The following is a 24,015-nucleotide window of genomic DNA, read 5'->3' as shown; positions in this document are numbered from 1 at the left end:
AACCTCCAATAACACTATCACCGCACTGCCACCTGTACAGTCTCCCCCTCTCCTTCTGTCTCTACCCCCTTCCCTCATAGATTGTAAGCCCTCGCGGGCAGGGCCCTCTACCCCCCTGTGCCAGTCGGTCATTGTTAGTAATATATATTATTGCCCCAGTTCCAAAATGGATGTGATTGTGGGGTCATCATAATCATAATGAATCACGTCCATAATAATAGTATTATATCTACCTGTATATTTTGTGTATTGTATTATATTGTAGCAGTAACAGGCTATTACTACTAACACAGGCTTTGGGCCTATACGGTAATATCCCAGACCACGTGACGTCTGGGACATTACCATATAGGCCCGAAGCCTCCTAGGAGTAACATCGGATTCCGGAGAGGCGAGTAACAGTATTTATTATGTTCCCCCAACTCCCCCGGGGCTCCGATTATTATACTCGGGGGTCTGAAAAGACCTCCAAGTATAATAGCGGTAGTGGGATCTTGGCCAGGGCCCGGGCCTATTCACTGCCGCCCTCCGCCTATAGTACAAAGAAAGCGGGGCGGCAGTGAACAGGTCCGGGGAGGTTGGTAAATAGGCCGCTACCTGCTGGGGATACTCCAGCAGGTAGAGGCCTATTATAAAACAACAAAAAAAGTTATTATACATACCGACCTCGCTGCTGCTCCTGCTTCCGCCGCATCCTCTTCTCCTGACAGTACACTGTCACTGCCTACGCTGATACGTAGATGTCTGAACCAGTGCAACAGTATCAGGCCAGCATCGCAGTTCAGCACCAGCATCTGGACATACTGAACTGCTGACTGCTGGCCCAATGCTGGCTGGCACTGAAGCTGTGTTAAGGAGCAGCGGATCACAGGACGCTAGAGAGGGGTGCCGAGACCCTGCCCTCACTCGCGGTACGGAGATGATGGTGATGGGGTCGGGGCATGGGTTGACTTGGGGATTGCGGTGATTGTCGATGAGTACAAGCTTGTCAGCGGGCGGGCTGCACGACCCAGTGCTGGGAGGACACAGTGAGGCCGGACGTTACGCCCTGATGCTGCGGCTGCAGTGACATGCACACTCTGTCTGTCACGGGGGCACACTGCTCACGCCAGACTGGGCTCCACCATCCTCTTCACACCGCGAGTGAGGGCAGGGTCTGGGCGCCCCTCTCTGGTGTCCTGTGATCCGCTGCTCCTTTAGACAGCTCTAGTGCCAGCGATGCTGGCCCGATAACGGAAAAGTATCAAAAACATTAAAAAAATAACTAAAAATCACCCGTTCTGCTGCCCCCCTCCGGTCCGACGCCCGAGGCGGGCGCCTCACCTCGCCTCATTAGAGGTGCGGCGCTGCTTGAAGGCACCATATGGTATTGTACATTATTATGCAATTGCCAACCTCATCAGTTTTAGGTAGTTAGCTAACATGTTAAGCTTGGCAAATGTATGTAAGTTTTTTTGTAATTTTATGTGCATCAATTATACTAATTAGTTACAAATCACTTATTTAATGTTCTCCAATCAGCGACACTATAAGAGCCTGTTTCCTCCCATATTACATCATACACTGTGTCAGATTGAAGAGTGTAGACCCCACCAGAGGAACTTGTTTTGGGGGCCAACCCAATAGCTTCCTGCTAATAGCCTACACCACAGCTCCTTCACTGAAATCTTGTATATGTGTAGAGTATTTTTCGTGTATCATCTTATCATCCCCTATAGTACTGTACAAGCCTCAACAGCTCCATGGCCGATTCATGCACACAGCCATGGAGTAACCCATGCATGCACAAGATTTTAGTGATACATACATAGCACACAGATCCGTCATCAGGAATTTAGAGCCCCTCCCCCCAAAGTATAATGCTCTCCCCAAGGAAGCATAGCTGGTAAAATAAAGTTTTTTCAGTAGCGTGAAGTCCAAAAATTGAAGCATATGAGCCGCAATCACATGAACGACCTCTTTAAAAGTAAGCATAGCCGGTAAAATATTATATTTTCATGGCGTTGAGTCCAAAAATTGAAGCTCATGAGCCTCAGTCATGAGTGACCTCCCCCCAAGGAAGTATAGGCCTTAAAATAAAGTTTTTTTTCTGTAGCGTGGAGTCCAAAAATTGAAGCACATGAGCCTCTGTAAAATTGTAACCTAAAAAAAAAAAATGATGTGCAGGAGGAGCTACAGAAAATCGATGAGACATTTTGCAACAACATCGATTTCTTTATAATGACAATGGTGTGTTATAGCCCTTCTCAATCCAGGCCTCGTTCATTTTTATGAAACTCAGGCGATCGACATTGTCAGCAGAGAGTCTTGTCCGAAGCTTTGTCACAACTCCACCAGCAGTGCTGAACAGTCTGAGAAGACACTGAGAAGACAGGAATGTAACCCCAGGGCATACTGGGCAAGTTCAGGCCATATTTCCATCTTCGACACCCAGTAGTCCAGCAGGAAAGACTCTTGTGGTAAGATGTCTATGTGCGTTTTCATATAGTCTTGCACCTGCAACAAAAAATGCTGTCTCCGGTCTGATACCTCTACATTTAATGTTGGTGTAGTAGGCCTCAACAAAGACAGCCAAGCACTAGCCATTATGCCCACACTTCCCTTGCAACGGGCTGTGCTTCTGTCTCTGGGACCACCACGGCGTTGTGAAAGTTGTGCAGGAGTTGGAGATGATCTTGACTCACTGCTTTTGGTAGGAAATGTGTCCATTAAGTTGTCCAACAGTTTTTGATGGTACATATCGATATCCCTATAAGCCTGTGGTGTGATGGAAATGAAGCCCGGAACTTTATCCCTGAAGCGAGGATCAAGTAGGGTTGGACCCAGTATTCAGGATCTGCAAGCATGTTTTTCACACGTTTATCTTCCAGAAGACAATTAAGCATGAAATGACACATGTGCCAATGTACCTGGTGGCGAATCATGACTGTCTAACTCATCTAAGTGACTATAGTCTCTTCTGCATCCCCCCATCCACGCACAATGCCTGATGACTGGGACTGCTGGAATGACTCCTCCACAGTGACATCAATCTCCTGCTCCAAATTGTCCTCATCATCCTCCTCCTCCTCCTCTGAATAAGTACCCACAGAGGCTATTCGAGTCTGTGACCCAGTCTCCAACCATTGCCTGATCCGTCCAGCCCTGGAGTCATGGTGGCCATGTTGGTCTTCCAAGTCCTGGTTGTCTTTCAAGAAAATCTCCTCTTCCTCCTCTGTTGGACATACCTGAACCCTCAAAGTTATGAGACTGCCCTTCAATGTGCACAAAAGTGGCACAGTCATGCTGACGCTGGTGTTGTTTGCGCTGACCACTTTTGTGCAGTATTCCAGACACTGAAGAACCAGACGTCATGCAGCTGTGCCCACTCCACAGCCATAAGATGGAGGTTTACCGGGGCAACATTTGTACGTCGGGCCCCTCTCGTTATCAAAAGATCAATTACTGCTAGCTTCTGTTCGACAAACCTCTGCAACATATGCAATGTCGAATTCTACCTGGTGGGTCCGCAGGTTCACATATGAGCCTGTGAATGGGAAAGTGGTGTTTGCGCTGAAACTGAGCCATGAGAGATGAAGCTACCTTGGACCGTCGTTTATGGGCACACAATGTTCGTACTTTGTCAATCGGGTTCAAGATCAGGATAGTGTTTCAAGAACGCTTGCATCACCAAATTGAATACATGAGCAAGGAAAGGTATATGCGTCAATGGGAACAAATTCAGGGTGGCCACCAAATTTCTACCATTGTCGCAGACCACGTTGCCTATTTTGAGGTCTAGCAGACCAAACCATAACACAGTTTCAGCAATTATTGCATCTTTGATGTTTTCAGCAGTGTGACTCAGTTTCCCCAAACTAATTAATTTCAGTACTGCTTGCTGCCTTCACCCGCTAGCACGCCGATACTAATTAGGTGCATTTCCAGCCCCATGATTTGGTGTAGGTTCTGGTGTGGAACCCATTCCGTCCCTGGAACTCTCAGGAAATGAAGTTTCCGAATTTGTTGAAGGGGAAGTTGGAACCCCCAATGACTTATGAATGACCCTCATTCATGTTGGAAGAACAGGCGATAAACTGCCATCAACATTTTGACAAGGGTCAAACATGTTGACCCAATGTGCAGTCAGAGATGGGTAGTGGCCCTGCCCATGCTGGCTAATCCACGTGTCCATTGTCAAATGCACACATGCACTAACAGATTGCTTTAGGGCACGCTTGATCTGTTGCTTGACATGCTCCTGCAAGTCAGGGACCGCCTTTCGTGAAAAGTAATGATGGCTGGGTACAATATATTGGGGCACAGCATGGGCCATCAGGGAGCGAAAAGCCTTTGATTCCACAAAGAGGAAAGGGACCATTTCCAAGGCCAGTAGTTTTGAAATGCAGGAGGTAAGCAGCTTAGCACGCTCATGTGTGGCTGGATAGGTTTTTTCCTTTCCATTACTTGCTGGAGGGTGGGCTGAATATTAGAGCCAGAATGAGAGGAACATGTTGGAGCAATTGGCATGCAAAATTCAGACATGGCTCTTTGGCCAGTGGTTCCTGTAATTCTTTTATGCCAATTGCTTGACTGTTGTCCAGCACTGCTGCCTGGCACACATGAAGTTGGTGTGTACGTGGCACTGGCATTCGACAAGTAGGTGGAAGAACTAGCCAAAGCTCGCGGTGGATCAACGTTAACAGGCACATCCCTGCCTTCACTTTCTTATTGATTATATATTTTAACCCCTTAGAGACACAGCCCAAAAGTGCGTTAAGGACCAGGCCTCTTTTTTTCAAAACTGACATGTCACTTTAAATGGCAATAACTTTGAGACACTTTAACCTACACAAGTGATTTTGAGATTGTTTTCTCGTAACACATTATACGTCATGTAAACACTAATCAATATTTTTGTATTTATAAAAAAAAATATAGGAAATTTGATGGAAATTTGGAAAAAAACTGCAATTTTCAAAATGTGAAATTCTCTGCTTTTCAGGCTGATAGTCATACCACCCAAATACATGAATAAATATTATCTCCCATATCTCTGTTTTATTTTGGCATCTTTTGATTGTCTTTTAATTTATTTTGGACGTTACAAGGCTTACAAGTGTAACAGTTATTTTTCCAGATTTCCAAGAAAATTCCCCAAACTAATTTTTTAGGGACCACTTCAGTTCTGAAAGGAATTATAGGCCTATATAATAGAAACCCCCATAAATCACCCCATTTTCAAAACTGAACCCCTCAAATAATGCAAAACAGCATTTGGGATGTTTGTTAACCCTTTAAGCATTTCATAAGAATACAAATAATATGGAGGCGAAATTTAGACATTCAACTTTTTTTCACTAATACATTCGATTAGACCTAAAATTAACACATTCAAAAAGGGTTAAAGGAGAAAATGCATCTGGCAATTTATTGTGCAACTTCTCCCGTGCACAGAAATACCCCACATGTGGGTGTAAACTGATTTTTGGGCAGACGGCAGTGCATGGAAGGGAAGGAACGACACTGGGTGTTTGAACAGCAGATTTTACTGGAATAGTTTTAATTTGCCATGTCTCATTTGCAGAGACCCTAGAGTACCAAAACAATGGAAACCCCCCAAAAGTGACCCCATTTTATAAAATACACACCTCACAGAATTCATCAAGGTGTATAGTGAGCATTTTGACCCTACAGCCGTTTCACAGATTTTGCCAACATTGGAATGTGTAAATGAAAAACGACTAAAATGACACTTTATCCCCAAAGTTTTCATTTTCACAAGAGGTTAAAGGAGAAAAAGCCCCCCCACAGTTTGTTAAACAATTTCTCCTGAACATGGAAATACCCCATATGTGGCCATAATCTGCTGTATGGGAACATGGTGGGGCTTAGATTGGAAAGAGCACCATTTGGCTTTTGGAGGGTGGATTTTGCTGGAATATTACTCAGGTGCCATTTTGAATTTGCCCCTAGAGTACCAATACCGTGGAAACCGCCTAAAAGTGACCCCATTTTGGAAACTACACCCCTTATAGAATTTATCTAGGGGTATAGTGAGCATTTTGGCCTCACTGCTGTTTCACAGATTTTATTAACATTGGGACGTAATAATGAAAAATTACTTTTTTCATTAAATGGTCCATTTAGCGCCATATTTAAAATTTTTGCAAGAATTACACAATTACACAATTTCTCCTGAATATGGCAATACCCCATATGTGATCATAATCCACTGTATGGGAACATGGTGGGGCTCAGAATGGAAAGAGCGCTATTTGGCTTTTGGAGGGCAGATGTTGCTGGAATAGTTTTCAGGTGCCATGTCGCATCTGCTGAGCCCCTAAAGTATCAACACAATGGAAACCCCTCAAAAGTGACCCCATTTTAGAAACTACACCCGTCAAGGAATGTATCAAGGGGTATTATGATTTTGAGACTAAAAATGCTTCCCAAAAACTGAAAATTGAAATTTTTAAAGAAATATGCCATTTCAGTGCCCAATACATTGCACCCACTTTGTGTTGTCAGAGACCTGCACTCCTAAAACTGTTTAGGGGCCATCCCGAGGGGCAAAAAATTATATATGTGGGTATAAACTGCTGCTTGGGCACACAGCAGGGCTCCGAAAGGAAGGAGCACTGCGCTTTTTAGCTTTTGGGGTACAGATTTAGAGGGACTTTCTGGGTGCCATGTTGTTTTTGCAGAGCCCTGGAGGTGCCTGTAAACTGAAATTCACCAAGAAGTGACCCCATTTTGTAAGGGCAATTTTAGGGTCTCTGCAAAAGGGTCATGGCATCCAAAAACCAAACCGTCTAAGTCTGTGCTCCAAAAACCAAATAAGTCTTCTTTCCTTCTGTATCCGGCTGTGCCCCAATTTCAGTTTATACTCACATATAACATTACATACATTATCCCGGGTACACCAGTGTCATACATGTGCCCTAATATCAGTTTATAACCACATATGACATTACGTCCGTTATCCTGGGTACACCAGTGTCATACATGTGGCATAAACTACAGTTTGGGCACACAGCAGGGCGCAGAAGGGAAGGAGCGCTATGCGGATTTTGGAGTACAGATTCAGATGTTTGGTATCTGGATGCCATGTCATGTTTGTAGAGCCTGTAAGGTACTGGAAAATTGGATTCCCCAAAGGAGTGACCCCAGTTTGAAAACTGCACCCCTCAAAGAATTTATCAGGGGGTGTAGTGAGTATTAGTATGCCAGACGTGACTGCACAGCGGATGGTGAAGAGGGAATATATAAGCAGTGCGGAGGACATTGGGAACATCACATTCTCTACTATGTCCCAGTAGCTCCTATGATTGGGGGAGTCACTCTGAGGGTCACTTCTGGTGTCTTTTCGCTCATAAGCTGTAAACCTGGGGTGTCCCCTGATATCCGCTCGCACAGCTTATATATTTCCCACCTGACGCAGTTGAGTTCTAATAATTCCCTTCTATGCAGTGTAGCTTAGAGGAGACACTGAGGCCCATATTACCACTATTGTTTGACAAATTATTTAACTGAAGATTTTAATTGGTTTATGGGTATCCAGATATATAGGATTTGTTGTAGGAGCATCATTGGACCTAGAGCGCAACTCATTTTTAAACATATCTTTATATTACATAGGATTTAGTCGTTGTCCTTTCCTGAGGATCTTGATTTCTAGAAAAGAATTGTGTAGGTAGATCAAGTCTCAATGGGGGCATGCAAGTAATACATTTGCATATACAGCTGTCCTGTTTGAGACAATTGACTCTTGCCTACTGACAACACATCCCTGGCATAGGAAAAGTCCTAACCATGGTAAAAGAGTTTAATAACTGCATTGGTTTGAGTTACATTGGAGCCTATAGTATACATATTACTTGGTTTATATTGTATTTTTAATATAAAAGTGACTACTCTAAAGATTTAGCTCATATTAAATCAAATAGTGACAGCTTTGTGTAGACTCAGCAGAGCACTTTGTGTTTTATTTGGTGGAATGGGCCCGCATTGTTCACCATTGGCGTGATAGATACTGATTTGCCAACAAGTCAATACACATGACATTGATTTCAATTTACTTCAATAGACAAATCAATCCAGTTACATGCAACACTATTGAGATGGGCTAGGAAATTCAGGACTTTATGATCATGTTATCATCTAATGCCCTTCACTTTGATTTGACTGGACTGCACAGTATCAGGCTAAATCGTGGACCATGGCCTGTGGCTAATATGCCATGAAGCTGGAACCTTCTTGGAACTGGGATCACTGGCATCCAAATGAATACAATACCAAAATGATGCAACTAAAATTCACATGTTTAATAAATTGTAAGCAGGATAAATCATAATAAGATTTGAAGCAATTTAGCAAACTGATCCACAGTCTGCAGAGGAATATAAACAAATTCTGCAATTTATACAAAACCATCAGAAAAAGTAGCAATTCAATATAATCAGGTATTTTTCTTAAGTTTTTCCCTGTAATTAGTTTAATGCCAATTTGCTACATACATATACAATATGTTACTTGCACTTCAGTTTGGCCTTTTCAACAATCGTTTGATGCCGTTCTTTGACATAACATATTTTCTGTACATATAATGTTAAGGTATAGCATTTTGTATCCACACATTTTCGGTTGTAATCTTTTTAAATGACCAGATTAAAAAAGAAACATCCTTTAAAAAAGTTCAAGTCTAAGGCAAAAAGATTTTAGAATTGTTATTGCTAGCACCAGTTGCAAACATCTATCTGAATGACAAAGCTTAATGGGGTTATCTGGGATTTTATAGCAATACCATCATGTTCCGTAGTTACCTGGTAAATGCCCCTGGCACTCCCATGGTCCGCACTGAGATCTGCCTCTCTTGCAGGGATAAAACTACATGCATTACATACCTCAGCAGTCAGGTGCTGTAATCTACTTGTAAGTGCCAATGCTCAGCCAATCACTGGCCTTAGCAGTCATGTAAATGAATGACATACATAACGCTGGGTTCACACTAGCGTTCGGGTCTCCGTTCTCAGCTTTCCGTCTTCCGTGAGCAGCGGTAAACGTTTTATGCTCTCTGCCGCTAAACCGTTTTTTTAAAACCGGACACAGAGTACTGCATGTCCGACTCTGTGTCCGATTTTAAAAAAACGTTTTTTGTGGTGGAGAGCATAAAACGCTCACCGCCGCTCTCGGCCGGACATCTTTCAAACCCATTCAAAGGAATGGGTGAGAAAGAGTCCTGCAGGTTTCCGTCTCCTGCCTCTGTTTTGTGCAGGAAAAGGAAACCTGCAGAACGGAGACCGGGCACAGATGTGAACGAGCCCTGACCGCTACAGGACTATCACGGAGCTCAAGAGCTACAGTGAAAAAGCTGCAGCAGCATTTAATAGGTGACTATTTTTTTTAAAATTTAATCTGATACTTTTTTTTTTTTTTTACAAAATCCCAGACATCTTTTAAACAGCAGTACTTGAAGGAATTTATCACTTATGTGAAATTAAAGGGATTCTATGATTAGAATTCAGTTTTTAGCTAAACCCTGCACATGTCCGTCAGCCATTTTTCTGTGGCCTCTCCTGTTCGGCCAAAGGAAAATGGCAATGGACAAGCACAGTTGCCGCTTTTTGAAGAAAACGTGACGGGACAAAGAAGAGTCGGAGAATAAGAAGAAGGCGGTGCTGGATAGTTTTCTCGCAGCACTGGGAACGCCCCCAGTGCTGTAACAAAACTAATTAGAATATGGACAAAAACCGTGATAGCTAAGGAAAGGCGGCACGGAGAAGACATCTAAAGGTAGGGGAAGAATAGCCTTTCTTACAGCTAGTCCGATGTAGGTTTAGCTTAAAACGGGAATCTAATGATAGAAGAATCCCTTTAATGTATAATGTGGCAGGTTTATGCATTTATGCAAGCCTTCATGTTTTCTGATGAATAATATCTCCTAGTTGTTATGAAATGTATTTAATATAGTCAATAGGGAATTTTCTTCATTATATTTAATATCTTTAAAGCATAGCAACATTTTTTAACAACTTTTGATTTTCAGGTAGTATTTGTGTCATAGTACTTTTGTACTATACTTGATTAACACATTGTGGCTCCTTTCTGTGAAATCCTGCATTTTGTGATACAGAAGCGAGGGGAAGAATGAAAAAAAATCAGGATTTCACAGAAAGAAGACAACATTTGTTAATATATCACAAAATGTATTAATGATACAAACACTGCCAGAAAATAAACAATTGTCTGAAAGTTTAGTTACACTTAAACTTGCACTTAGCAAGCAATATGTATGTACAGTCCTGAAAATTAAAAGGGCCCTATAATTTGTTTTAGATATTTATAAAAAAAAAAGCTGTAAATGTCCAAAAGGAATAAAGTAACTTTGTAATATTCTGTATATTTCTATTGTGCATTATTTTCAAGTTCTGTGAATACAATGGATGTCTTGTTGCTTATGTGTTTGTACAAGTAGTTTCCTCTACATCCCATAACAGGCATACAAATACATTTATCATGCTTTATTAGCTTTTTTTTTTTTTTTCCAACCTCAATAAAAGATGTATAGTTATAGTAGATATGTACGCAAAGCTTTGACTTCCATCCGTTATGATGCAACCACTTTAAAAACAACTGCACGATAGAAGTATATGCTATAGTATATCTAAAATATATTACCAACCTTCCTCCTTTTGTTTCATAAAAATAAAACTTGATAAAAACTATATAGATATAGAACCATTTAACTTTGCTGTTTAAAAAGTGTTATTAATGATTCCATCTCTCAAAATTAAAGGGGCTCTATCAGCAAAATTATGCCGTATGAGCCCCACATATGCCTGAATAGCCTTTAAAAAGGCTATTCAGGCACAACTAATCTTATTTTAAAAGCCCCCCCGTATTTAAATATTACCCTAAAAATGATTATTAAAATCATACTTACCCGTGCATGGTGGGCAGTTCGTGCAGTGGTGGACGTCATCTTGCTGGTACGCCTTCCTCTGTGTCTTCTTCCAGTGACATCCTCCTGGGCTTGTTTTTCCCCGTCTCCATCTTCGTTTCTTCCGAAATGAAGAAGTTCATGAGCGTACTGCACATGCACAGTACGCTTGCGCAGTTCTAAGGGGAACTTAGAACTACGACAAAAATGGCGCCGGAGCATGTGCAGTACGCTGCGAACTTCTTCATTCAGGAAGAAGCAAAGACGGAGGCAGGGAAGAGGGAGCCCAGGAGGATGTCGATGGAAGAAGACACAGAGGAAGACGTACCAGTAAGATGACGTCCACCAGTGCACGAACCGCCCACCGTGCACAGGTAAGTAGGATTTTAATAATCGTTTTTAGGATAATATTTAAAAACGGGGGGAGCTTTTAAAATAAGATTAGCGGTGCCTGAATAGTCTTTTTAAAGGCTGTTCAGGCATATGTGGGGCTCATACGGTATAATTTTGCTGATAGAGCCCCTTTAAGGCTACATTTTACGTTTTAATTATTTGCATGTACCTGACATTGTCCAAGGTTAATGTAGCTCTACTCAGATTCTGTATTAAATTTACCAATAATTTGTTGTATGCTATCAAGATGCATCTTCTATTATAACAAAGTAATCTTGCCAGTGGCAGGTCGTCCCTTTTTTAATCCCTTATTATATTCCTTTTTATATTTTGAATCCCTCACAATATAACATTTCCAGATTGGATCTATTGTTGCAGCATTGGATAATGGACATTTAGCGACCATAATGGACTTCTTTATGGAGTCTGTGTATATTGTTTATTGAAGGGGTTGTCTCATGAGCAACACTTATAACCTGTTGAAAGGATACGGATATGTTTCTAATCCTGGGGGTTCCACCTTTAGAATCTCGACCAGCCATGAAAACAGAGGCTCTATGTCTGCCGTCTGCCGTCACTTAACTCTTTGGGACGGCTAAAAATAACAGCACAGTTCTTATATAACCTCAGCAATCTCTCCGAGCAGAATGTGTGAAAGTGGAGGACATAAGTGAAACCCTTTAAGGGGGTTTAATGTTCACTAGGTTTTGGTACATGAAACTGAGTTATACAATGTATTTAAATCATGGTGCAAACTATTTATGTAAAATTGTTATTTTAAAGTATTTTCCACATAAACTCTGTGCTCCTATATTTTAAATGATTTACAAATCTGTATTTCTATTGATCCCATATTGTTATTGAAGAGTGAAGAAGTATAGAGTATATAAATTTATGCTTACACATATATTCAGATATGAGGGTGTAAAATTCCAACTCCAGATTGTATGTACAATGTCTGCTATTACACTAGAACATGATGGGGGGAAGCCTTAGTATGCAAATATAACTTGATAGGTGACTTGATGTCCATTGTCCCAGGCATATAAAAGGCGGTCCTTTGGATTGTAATCGATCTGTGTTGTATAAGAATATTCATTTTCAAAAAGCAGTCTTGGAACAATCTGAGTATTTGTATGAGTGTCGAAAGCATAAGATATGTTGGCAGTTTTCTTGTTATAGTTATCCACAGCATACAGGACGCCACAGATAACAAAACAATTACCAAAGAAATCCTTTCTTAATCCAGTCCGGAATGTTGTCTCTTTCTGAGTTGTAAGGTCCTGAGCATTTAACTTGCTGAGAACTATCACCTCCTGTAGAAATCCTTCATCATCAATAGCTGGATAAATGATCCACAATCCATTCTCATCCACAGCAAAGTCTATGTCTGAGTGACCTTTCCACCTCCATGGGGTGGCCTCTTCAAAAACCACATCATGGAGCATGGACCAAGCCGCCACATATCGGTGTTTTAAATCATATTTTATGATATTGCGAGTAAATGCCCTATTATAGTAGAAAGAACCATTATATATAACATGTCCTGTACCAATCCAGCTGTAAGGAAGCTTGTAAGAATTGCTCCAACGACCTGAAAAAGGAAATTATTATTATTATTAAACATATAAAAACCTGTTTCATAAAAAAAAGACAAATCTAAATATTCAATAGTATATAATGGATATTATATTTCAGAAACCCAGAATGTTATTCGACTGCACATACAATAAGTTTCCTTAAAGTAATATGCATCTGTTTCTTTTCAGTTTTCTGAGTTTTGAGCCATAGAATGTGTACATATCAGGCCCATGCAAAACATAATAATGGAATCATAGAATGTGTACATACTTCTAGAGATGAGCGAATCAAAGCTGATGAAGTGGTATTCTATCCGAATTTCAGGAAATATTCAAATTGCATTGAATCTGGATTTCCTCACGCTGACGCTGGGTTCACATTAGCGCCCGGACTCTGTTTTTAGGTTTCCATCTTCTGCATGCAGAAGACGGAAAGCTGTCAGACCGGGTCCGGCCGTGAGTGCAGGTGAGCGTTTTATGCTCTCCGCTGCGAAACCGGTTTTTTTAAAAACCGGACACAGAGTACTGCATGTCCGAAGTTTGATAATTTAATAAAGTATATTACAAAATGCCAACCTTCCCCGACAATAGTGAAAAAAAGAGAAGAGTCAATGAAATGGGAGTTACACTTTAAGAACATCTGCTAAGTTAAAACTGATTAGCATTTTCTCTGCAGGGTTACACTATAGATTGAGAAGATGGTATGATCAGTATCCCCAGTCGCAGGGGGTGGGTAAGTTAAGGAATGTTGGTATTTTAGTATCTCCTTTTCATCTTTGTAAAGCCTAAACCCTTGTTTAATTTGCGTGGGAAGTAAGACGGTCTGAGATCAGTCAACACGTTTGGTACATTTCATCACTGAGTGTGTACACAAGAAGTCTGGTTTCTGGGGCTTTTTCTTTGAGACGCCAGCTATGTGCCAACTGTCTACCCCTAGGAGACAGCCATCCTGTTAATCTTGTCTGTTATACTAGGCAAGAAGAAATCTGCTGTATGAGAATATATCCTTATTTTTTGGGCTGTCTTATGAAATACTTGAAAAACAGTTTGGTAGCTCAAAAACATGGTCTGAAGAAAAAAAGTGTTTCACTTCAGCAACATAACTAATTACCTCACCTCACATTATGAAGAAACCCTGCAAAGTAGATTTAGTGTTGGAGGAAGGCAAGTAATGGCGCTTTTCAACAGTTTTACAGCGCTGAGTCTGTTTTTACACCTGGTGGTAAAGTAATGAGAAGGTGCAGAACCCAGCTGAAATATCATTGAAGATAATATAACCCACACCTTTAATGATGTACACGTCTATGGAGCCCGTATAGCATACTTTCCCCAGAAGCAATGCTTCTAATAGAGTTTACTCCTGGGCATATGGAGCCCATGAAGCATTCCTAAATTATTTATTTCTATTAGATTCATACAAAACATGGAGAATAAGGCCGGGTTCACAAGGATAGCCGCAACTGGATGCCATTGCAGTGCACCGGCATCCAGTCGCACACTCCAATCTAGATTAGGCCCAAATGAATGGGCCTAGTCGCAAGAGAATGTCTTCAGGTGGATGTCGCGAGGCGAATCCGCCTGAAAGAACGAGCATGTCGATTCTTTTTTCCAGGAGCCGGAACTCCTCTGCTACATCTCTGATGCAGTAGAACTGAGTGTACAGCAGGGTTCAGCGCATCTCTGATGCAGCAGAGCTGAGTGTGCAGCAGGGTTCAGCGCACACTCAGCTCTGCTACATCTCTGATGCAGCAGAGCTGAGTGTGCAGCAGGGTTCACATCTCCGTTGTAGCAGTGCTGGCCGTGCGCTCAGCTCGGCTGCATCTCCAGTGTAGCCAAGCTGAGCGTACGGCCAACACTGCTACATCTCAGCATAGGAATGAATTGACCAGCGTTGATTGGCCGAATGCCATACAGAGTACAGCATTTGGCCAATCCACGCTGGTTCTGCAGGAGGAGGTGGAGTCTAAGATCGGTCCCAGCAGTCTCCATTCTGGTCCGATATTAGACTCTGCCTCCTCACAAACGAGCCTCCGGCAGAACCAGCGTTGATTGGCCGAATGCTGTACTCTGTATGGCATTCGGCCAATCAACGCTGGTCAATGCATTCTTATGGGAAAAGTCAGCTCCCGCATATCGCAAGCTGACAGGGATCCTGACGTAATACAGTGACTTGGGCATGTTAGATACCCCCAGACATGCTTCCCTTGCTGTCCCAGTTGCATTCCAGGGTGTTGGCATCATTTCCTGGGGTGTCATTGTGGACTTGGTGACCCTCCTGAGTCGAATAATGGTTTCCCCCTTAACGAGTATTTTTTCCCCATAGACTATAATGGGGTTTGATATTCGATTGAACAGTCGAGTATTGAGCAGCTACTTGAATCAAATTTCGAACTTCAAACATTTCACTGTTCGCTCATCTCTAATAATGACCTATTGTATATGTAGTCAAGAAACCAAGGCACACTCTTAGAATGAATGCAAAACAGGGGTTTTCTTTCTAGAGCCCCTTCCTGACAATCACCATACATGTAGAGTGATAGACAAAAGGGGCAGTATAGGGTTCAGACAACTCAGATCCCAGATGATTAACCCCTCGGATTCTGAAGTTACACATCAAATGCATAATTGAGTGTCTCCTTTTGGTCGTCAAGGAAGTTAGTGGCCTTGCAAAGGCAACCAGAATGCCAAGGTAGTATCCTTGTTATGGCTTGCCTCCAGCAACAATTACAGGGAAGGCAACTGCAAGTGCAGTATACTGGAGTTCTAAAGCATTACAGTGTATTGTACAAGCAGAGACATACCTTGAAGCTCATGGGTCCCAGTCCAAAAGAGATAATGTGGCTCCTACCTACCTTGTGCCATTAAGAATAGTGGTATATTTTATCTGGCAGAGGGACCATTTGGGCCCCCACAGGGTCCAGGGCCTGGTAGTGACTACTGCCACTGTACCCTTTGTAGCTATGCCCCAGTGTAAATGTATTCAAATAATTACATGCTCTAGTCTCCTAAGGGAAAGTAGAGATAAAAGTAAAATGAAAAGGACAAAAACAAAAAAAAGTGAAATAAAGTTGTTAACTACTTCTGTATCAGGCCAATTTCTGGTCCAGGACCAGACACATTTTCAGTTTTTTGTATGTGAGGTTTTAAGGCCTATAAACATTTTTATCATATACAGTCCTATGAAAAAGTTTGGGCACCCCTATTAATCTTAATCATTTTTAGTTCTAAATATTTTGGTGTTTGCAGCAGCCATTTCAGTTTGATATACCTAATAACTGATGGACACAGTAATATTTCAGGATTGAAATGAGGTTTATTGTACTAACAGAAAATGTGCAATATGCATTAAACCAAAATTTGACCGGTGCAAAAGTATGGGCACCTCAACAGAAAAGTGACATTAATATTTAGTACATCCTCCTTTTGCAAAGATAACAGCCTCTAGTCGCTTCCTGTAGCTTTTAATCAGTTCCTGGATCCTGGATAAAGGTATTTTGGACCATTTCTTTCTACAAAACAATTCAAGTTCAGTTAAGTTAGATGGTCGCCGAACATGGACAGCCCGCTCTCAAATGATCTGAATAAAGACAATTACACTTACCGGTAATCTGTTTTCCCTTGACTTCCACAACGGCAGTAAGCTGGAGGTATCCCCGCCCTCAGGGACAGGAAATGACACCATTTAAAAAGATCCCTCCTAGAACCACCTTCAGTCGTTACCAGAGTACCTTCGCTCAAGGACAATCATTAGCATTATCACAAAAAAAAAATGTATTTTTTTTTTTTTTTAACAACAGAAAAGAGAAGAAAACTGTCTGGGACAGTATATACAACTACTATCACCTCAGTGAATATATGGGTTGGGTAATTAAACCCCTGCCGTTGTGGAAGTCAAGGGAAAACAGATTACCGGTAAGAGTAATTGTCTTTATTCCCTAGACTTCCACAACGGCAGTAAGCTGGAGATATACCAGAGTAATCTCAGGGGGGGACAACAGCAGAGAGGACCTTGCGTCCAAAGGCCAAATCTGTATTAGAAACTACATCCAGTTTGTAATGTCTAAAAAAGGTATCAGGATTAGACCAGGTAGCTCCCTTGCAGATCTGTTCAACTGAAGCATGAGCCGACTCGGCCCAAGAGGTGGCCATAGCACGAATAGAATGGCCCTAAGGCCCTCCGGGGTGGCCAAGGCCTGGGCTTCATAAGCCAAAGAAATGGCCTGAACAATCCACCCTGCAATAGAAACCTTGCTGGCTGCTAAGCCCTTATTCTTCCCCTGGAACTGGACAAACAGGCGGTCTGACTTTCTGAACTCTGCTGATCTATCTAAATAGGAGAGGAGACAGCGCCTGACATCTAAGTTGTGAAACTTGGCTTCCTTTTCAGATTTAGGATTCTGACAAAAAGATGGCAAAACAATCTCCTGCGAACAGTGGAACCTGGAAAATACTTTGGGAAGGAAGGAGGGTTGGTGCTTTAACAAAACCCTATCCTCTAATATAGTGAGGTACGGAGGCTGACAAGAAAAAGCCTGCAACTCCCCCACTCTCCTAGCCGTGGTAATAGCGACCAAAAAACGCTAACTTAAAGGTTAACATCTTAAATGGAATTTCATTAAGAGGCTCAAAGGGACTATCGGAGAGGGCTGAGAGGACCACATTTAAATCCCAAGGGGGTACAGTGGAATGCACCTGAGGTTTAAGTCTAAGGGACCCTTTCACAAACCTTTCTAAGATAGGGATCTCAGCTAGCCTACAGTCTAAAAAGGTACTCAAAGCAGCAATCTGAACCTTAATTGTGCTTGGACTCAATCCCTTATCCAACCCCCTCTGAAGGAACTCCAGAATCAAGGCTATGGACACCGGACCCTCTGGAGCCCCAGAAGCCTGACAAAATCTCTGAAAGGCGTTCCAGGATCTCAGATAGATCCTATTGGTGACCGGCTTCCTGGAGGCCAACAGTGTGGTAATAACTGGATCTGAAAATCCCCTGGATCTTAATAAACTCCTCTCAATCTCCAGCTGTTAGCTGGAGTCGATGTGGAGAGGGATGTTTTACTGGACCCTGCATTAGCAGATCCTCCTTGAGAGGAAGTGGCTGACATTCCCCCTTGGATAACTGTAATAGGAGGGGAAACCAAGACCTTCTGGGCCACCTGGGAGCTATCAAGATCACATTGGCCTTTTCCTCCCTGATCTTTGTTAGGACCCTCGGCAGGAGTGAAAAGGGAGGAAAGGCATACAGGAGGCCGAAGTTCCAGGTCTGGGAGAAGGCATCTACTGCATATGGACTGTCCCAATGGTTTAGGGGAAAAAACTTTTGAACCTTGGTGTTCCTTCTGGTAGCAAAAAGGTCCAACATAGGTAGACCCCATTTGTCCACCAGAAGGTGAAAGACTTCCAAGTCTAGGCTCCACTCCGATTCCTTCAGTAACTCCCTGCTGAGGAAGTCCGCTACTAGGTTCGCTGTGCCCCGAAGGCGAGTTGCCATGATAGATAACAGATTGCTTTCTGCCCATCTGAAGATCCTTGCCGAGACATTGGACAAGTTTGGGGACCTTGTCCCCCCTTGTTTGTTTAAGTAAGCTACTACTGTAGTATTGTCCGATAGGATCTTGACATGCCTTTCCTTTAACTCTCCATGAAGGGCCTGAACCGACTTCCACATGGCTGTAAGCTCTCTTACATTGGAAGAACTGTTCTTTAGCTTGGAGCCCCAAATCCCTTGGACTGTGGAGGAGGATGTATGGCTTCCCCATCCCTGCAAACTTGCGTCAGTGGTAACTATAACCTGGTGAGGACGCCGCCATGGGACTCCTTGCTGTAGATTTGTGGATATTTTCCACCAATTTAGGGAGTTCTTTATCTGAACTGGAACCTTTACCTTCTTGCACAGAGAGGACTGCTGTCTGTCACAGACGGAAAGCAGTAAATTTTGAAGTGGTTTTCAAAATATCCAAGGTAAAACTTGCCAGCTACTGCCGAAAGGACTTTAATAGAAGACGGATATCCGTAGCTTAAAATTTAACTTTTATTTTCGTCCATAGATTAAAAAAGTTACATGGTAACTTGGAGTCTGGCCTGCTGTATACAAGGCGACGCGTTTCGGAATTATACGTTCCTTCGTCTCGGCTAAAGCAGGCCAGACTCCAAGTTACCATGTAACTTTTTTAATCTATGGACGAAAATAAAAGTTAAATTTTAAGCTACGGATATCCGTCTTCTATTAAAGTCCTTTCGGCAGTAGCTGGCAAGTTTTACCTTGGATATTTTGAAAACCATTACCAGCAGTGTTGTGTCCACCTGCAAGCCGTGCTCCCCGGAGGACTCCATATGATAAAGTTTTTATACGGTGAGCTGATACATTTTTCTTTTTTCTTTTTGTATTGGTAAATTTTGAAGTGGCCTTGAGTGGGCCTGAGCCCATCTTACTGCAGGACTGGTAGAGGTTAGGAAACCTAACAGCCCCCTCATATCTCTTATAGAAACACGAACTGACTGTTGGAAGGTCCTGATCTGGGAAATTAAGGACAACTGTTTCTCCTGTGGGGGAAAGGACATCATTAGGTTGGAGTCCAACTGAAAACCTGAGAACATCTGAGACTGAGCAGGAGAGAGATCTGATTTCTGGAGATTAATAATCCAACACAGTCTCTGCAAAATGTCACCGACTAAATCAATATTGGCCAGTAACTGGGCTTCAGAGGGCCCTACCAGCAGGAGGTCATCCAGATAAGGGATCAGCTAAATCCCACTGGAATGGAAGTAACTAGCTACCTCAAACATGACCTTAGTAAATACCCTAGGGGCAGAGGATAATCCAAATGGCATAGCCTGAAACTGAAAATGACGGATGGCAGACCCAATACAAATAGCAATTCTCAAATACTTTTGGTAAGCTGGATGGATAGGAATATGGTAATAGGCATCAGTGAGATCAATAGACGCCATCCAACAGCCCTGGAACAGCAGATATACAGTGGACCTGAGTCTCCATCTTAAATTTCTTGTATGCAATAAATTTATTTAAAGACTTTAAATTAATAATAGCCCTATAAGAACCATTGGGCTTTTTGATTAGGAAGATAGAGTAAAAACCTTTCCCCTGCTCTTCTACCGGAACCTGAACAATAACTTGTTTCTGGAGGAGAAGAAAAAATCTCTCCCTCAAAGGCGGCCTGCTCTGAGGGGCCAGATATCTCTGGTAAAAGGCAAGATAATATACTGCTACCATAGGTGGCAGCAGGCAGTAAGTGACAATCAAGTAACAGGCAGGTAGCCACCCAGGTGGCCAGTAGCCAAAGTCAGGTAGACACCATATGCGGAGCATATAGAAATAAAAATCTGCTTCCACCGACTGAACCACAAAAACTTGCCTTTTTAATGAAATTTGCTTAATATCAAGAATAGACTTGGCGCACATTCAGCTTACCTCACCTGGATATATGCAAGCCGCTGAGAATCCAGTGAGCCCTAAACTCACTGCCTTAATAGGCTGTTCACATTAGCTGCAATTTAAGGCAGCAGAGAAACCTAGCCCGTCAGCCAAGTGAGAGCACAGAGTGTGCAACAGCAGGCTGGAAGATAGGCACCAATAAATATAACTTAGAGCATACACTATTAAGTGAGCAACCAACAAATATGCACTCATCAAGCAATGAACACAGGTATATGTGAACCGCTATACCTAGGTCCACAGCATATGGTCTCCACTTAGGGACTAAATGCCCCTTAAACTGCAAGAAAAAAGTTTGGTTGGACCTTACCATAATGGCGGTGAGATGACTTCCACAGCTGAGCAGCACGGGTGAGTGCGCACGGGCGCTAACAAACGACAGAATGCACATAGCAATAGAAATAGTGCTTTAATTTCTGCACTGGCCATAGGAAAGTTGGAGAGGACTCAGCTCAACTTACTGCTGGTAATGAACAAGCTGCAACACAGCTGAGAAAATGTCAGTAACAGGAAAGACAAAAGACTGGCCCAGATCTTTCCTAAATGCTGAGGGGTTCTTTAGCTTCCTCTAGGCCCATTGTGGCCCGGACCGCTTTTACTAAGGGCTGCGAGTCTTCGATAGAACAACACGACTTCCCAGAGTCGTCCAGAGAGGAATCAGACTCCACCCCTTCCCCTTCACTATCCGACACTAGCAGTACAGGTGAGGCCTGGGGAGCATAAGAAGTGGATGGAAAGGCTGTGGGAGGCCCTGTGACCTGTGGTAACCTCTGCCTTAATACTATCCAAAAGAGATGGCGATTCCTCTGCCACTAATTTCTCAGTACATTTGAAACAAAGTGGTTTATTGTGAAGACTCGGTAAAGACTTTTTGCAAATAGCACCTTTTTTGGAAGCCGACTTTGTGCTGGCTGCTTCCTTAGCCTGAAACCACAAACAGATAAAAGAACTACTAACATAAGTTCCTTGAAGTGACTTAAACCACAAACAAACTAGCAGAAAGAGAAGGAGGGACCCACCGGGCTAGGAGCTTTGGTAGAATCCATCAGACCTCACACTGATCCTTAAGGAGCCACTGTAGACCACTGCACATACACAGCAACAAGGTAGCAGCAAACCAAGTATCAGACTGCAACCTGGGATTCTGAATCTGGCGCCACCCGGTTAGGCCTCGCCCCCTAATCACCTACCTTTGAGCTGCAGCTGAGCTCCATATGCCGGCCGGTGGAAAGGAACAGTGTCTCCTGCTACTGCCTGAGGCTCCAGCAGGCAGCAGCGAGGTCTGGGACGTCTGGCCGGCTTACAGCAGCCGCCTGCGACCAGGAAAAGCCCGGGAGAATACCGCCACCGGCGGATTTACATCTATCTAGCACCGGCAAGGCCGTTCAACAGCAACAGCCCGGGGAGCCGGATGCCTCGCACGGTCTCCCCGGCAGCACACCGCTACCCAGGGACTTCCATGGACACGTGCGGTAAGTAACTGATGGTGTCTTCATCCCGCAAGGGACAGGAAATGACTGAAGGTGGTTCTAGGAGGGATCTTTTTAAATGGTGTCATTTCCTGTCCCTGAGGGCGGGGATACCTCCAGCTTACTGCCGTTGTGGAAGTCTAGGGAAAACAAAGATTGTTCAACATAGTTGTTCAGGGGAAGGATACAAAACGTTGTCTCAGAGATTTAACCTGTCAGTTTCCACTGTGAGGAACATAGTAAGGAAATGGAAGACCACAGGGACAGTTCTTGTTAAGCCCAGAAGTGGCAGGCCAAGAAAAATATCAGAAAGGCAGAGAAGAAGAATGGTGAGAACAGTCAAGGACAATCCACAGACCACCTCCAAAGAGCTGCAGCATCATCTTGCTGCAGATGGAGTCACTGTGCATCAGTCAGCAATACAGCGCACTTTGCACAAGGAGAAGCTGTATGGGAGAGTGATGAGAAAGAAGCCGTTTCTGCACGTACGCCACAAATAGAGTTGCCTGAGGTATGCAAAAGCACATTTGGAGAAGCCAACTTCATTTTGGAAACAAAGATTGAGTTGTTTGGTTATAAAAAAAAAGGCGTTATGCATGGCGTCCAAAAAGAAACAGCATTCCAAGAAAAACACTTGCTACCCACTGTAAAATTTGGTGGAGGTTCCATCATGCTTTGGGGCTGTGTGGCCAATGCCGGCACCGGGAATCTTGTTAAAGTTGAGGGTCGCATGGATTCCACTCAGTATCAGCAGATTCTTGAGAATAATGTTCAAGAATCAGTGACGAAGTTGAAGTTACGCCGGGGATGGATATTTCAGCAAGACAATGATCCAAAACACCGCTCCAAATCAACTCAGGCATTCATGCAGAGGAACAATTACAATGTTCTGGAATGGCCATCCCAGTCCCCAGACCTGAATATCATTGAACATCTGTGGGATGATTTGAAGCGGGCTGTCCATGCTCGGCGACCATCTAACTTAACTGAACTTGAATTGTTTGTCCAAAATACCTTTATCCAGGATCCAGGAACTGATTAAAAGCTACAGGAAGCGGCTAGAGGCTGTTATCTTTGCAAAAGGAGGATCTACTAAATATTAATGTCACTTTTCTGTTGAGGTGTCCATACTTTTGCACCGGTCAAATTTTGGTTTAATGCATATTGCACATTTTCTGTTAGTACAATAAACCTCATTTCAATCCTGAAATATTACTGTGTCCATCAGTTATTAGATATATCAAACTGAAATGGCTGCTGCAAACACCAAAATATTTAGAACTAAAAATGATTAAGATTAATAGGGGTGCCCAAACTTTTTCATAGGACTGTATGTGTTATTCAACTAATTTCTGTGTGTTTTTTCAGTGACACATAGGGCTTTATTTTTATATTGTTTTTATTTTTGCATGTTTTTTAATTGTTTTTATATCCAGAAAAATATAAACAAAAGAGGAGGGAAATCATGTCTGGTTTTCACTTTTCTTTTTTTTTTTTTTTTTTTATTATTATTTAATAGCACACACAAAAAAACTCATTAAAATAGTTTTTCCTCTCCACTACAGTATTTTTTATTTCTTACAGTATTGTCAGGGGTGGGGGCTAGAACCTGTAATAAGGGCTTTTTATTGACATATTATTTTGTGTATTTTTTTAAATTAATTTTATTTTTATTTTTACTTTTCTATTTATTTATTTATTTATTTATTTATTACATTGGGTCCACATAAAGTCATAATAGACCTTAGGGGACATCTGATCACAATTTTTTTTGGTAGTGGGTAGAGATGAGCAAGTAATATTTGATCGAATACCTCGCTGCCATAGGAATGCGTGTAAGCGGCCGAACACCAAGGGGTTAAGTGCATCGATTATTCTATGTGCTTTGGAAAATCTGCAGTGGAAAAATGTGTTTTCAAAAATGCCTGCATTTTTTTTAAAGTATAGCATGTCAATTATACCTGCAGAAATGCTGGGTTTTTCAGAATACTAGGGTCAGAAAGTCTGTAGTGCAAAAATGCAATGAAAACACTACAGAAAAAAAACACAATGCATTCTGCCATGGTTTTTTTTTTTTTTGCTGCATTGTAATAGCAAAATTATATATTTTTTCCATTCTTTCTTCCTTACAATTTTTTTTTAGTTTCTTAATATTTTATATAGTCCCATAAAAAAGGCATGAGTTCATGCAAAAGT

At 42.3% G+C, this 24,015-nt stretch overlaps 1 protein-coding gene across 1 annotated transcript in view; it reads right to left on the bottom strand.

The window, feature by feature from the left end:
• Positions 1-11,479: 11,479 nt before the first annotated feature.
• OLFML2B (olfactomedin like 2B) overlaps positions 11,480-24,015 on the bottom strand; it is an 84,553-nt gene continuing 72,017 nt past the window's right edge. Inside the window, exon 8 of the mRNA XM_075286697.1 lies at positions 11,480-12,908. Within this exon, the coding sequence (XP_075142798.1) occupies positions 12,307-12,908 (602 nt within the window). The 3' untranslated portion in view covers positions 11,480-12,306. The remainder of the gene's footprint in view (positions 12,909-24,015) is intronic.

Source organism: Leptodactylus fuscus, chromosome 9, assembly GCF_031893055.1.
Source record: "Leptodactylus fuscus isolate aLepFus1 chromosome 9, aLepFus1.hap2, whole genome shotgun sequence".
NCBI classification, from domain to species: Eukaryota; Metazoa; Chordata; class Amphibia; order Anura; family Leptodactylidae; genus Leptodactylus; species Leptodactylus fuscus.
The sequence above is the reverse complement of the archived record's forward strand: the minus strand, read 5'-3'. Positions and strand labels throughout refer to the sequence as shown.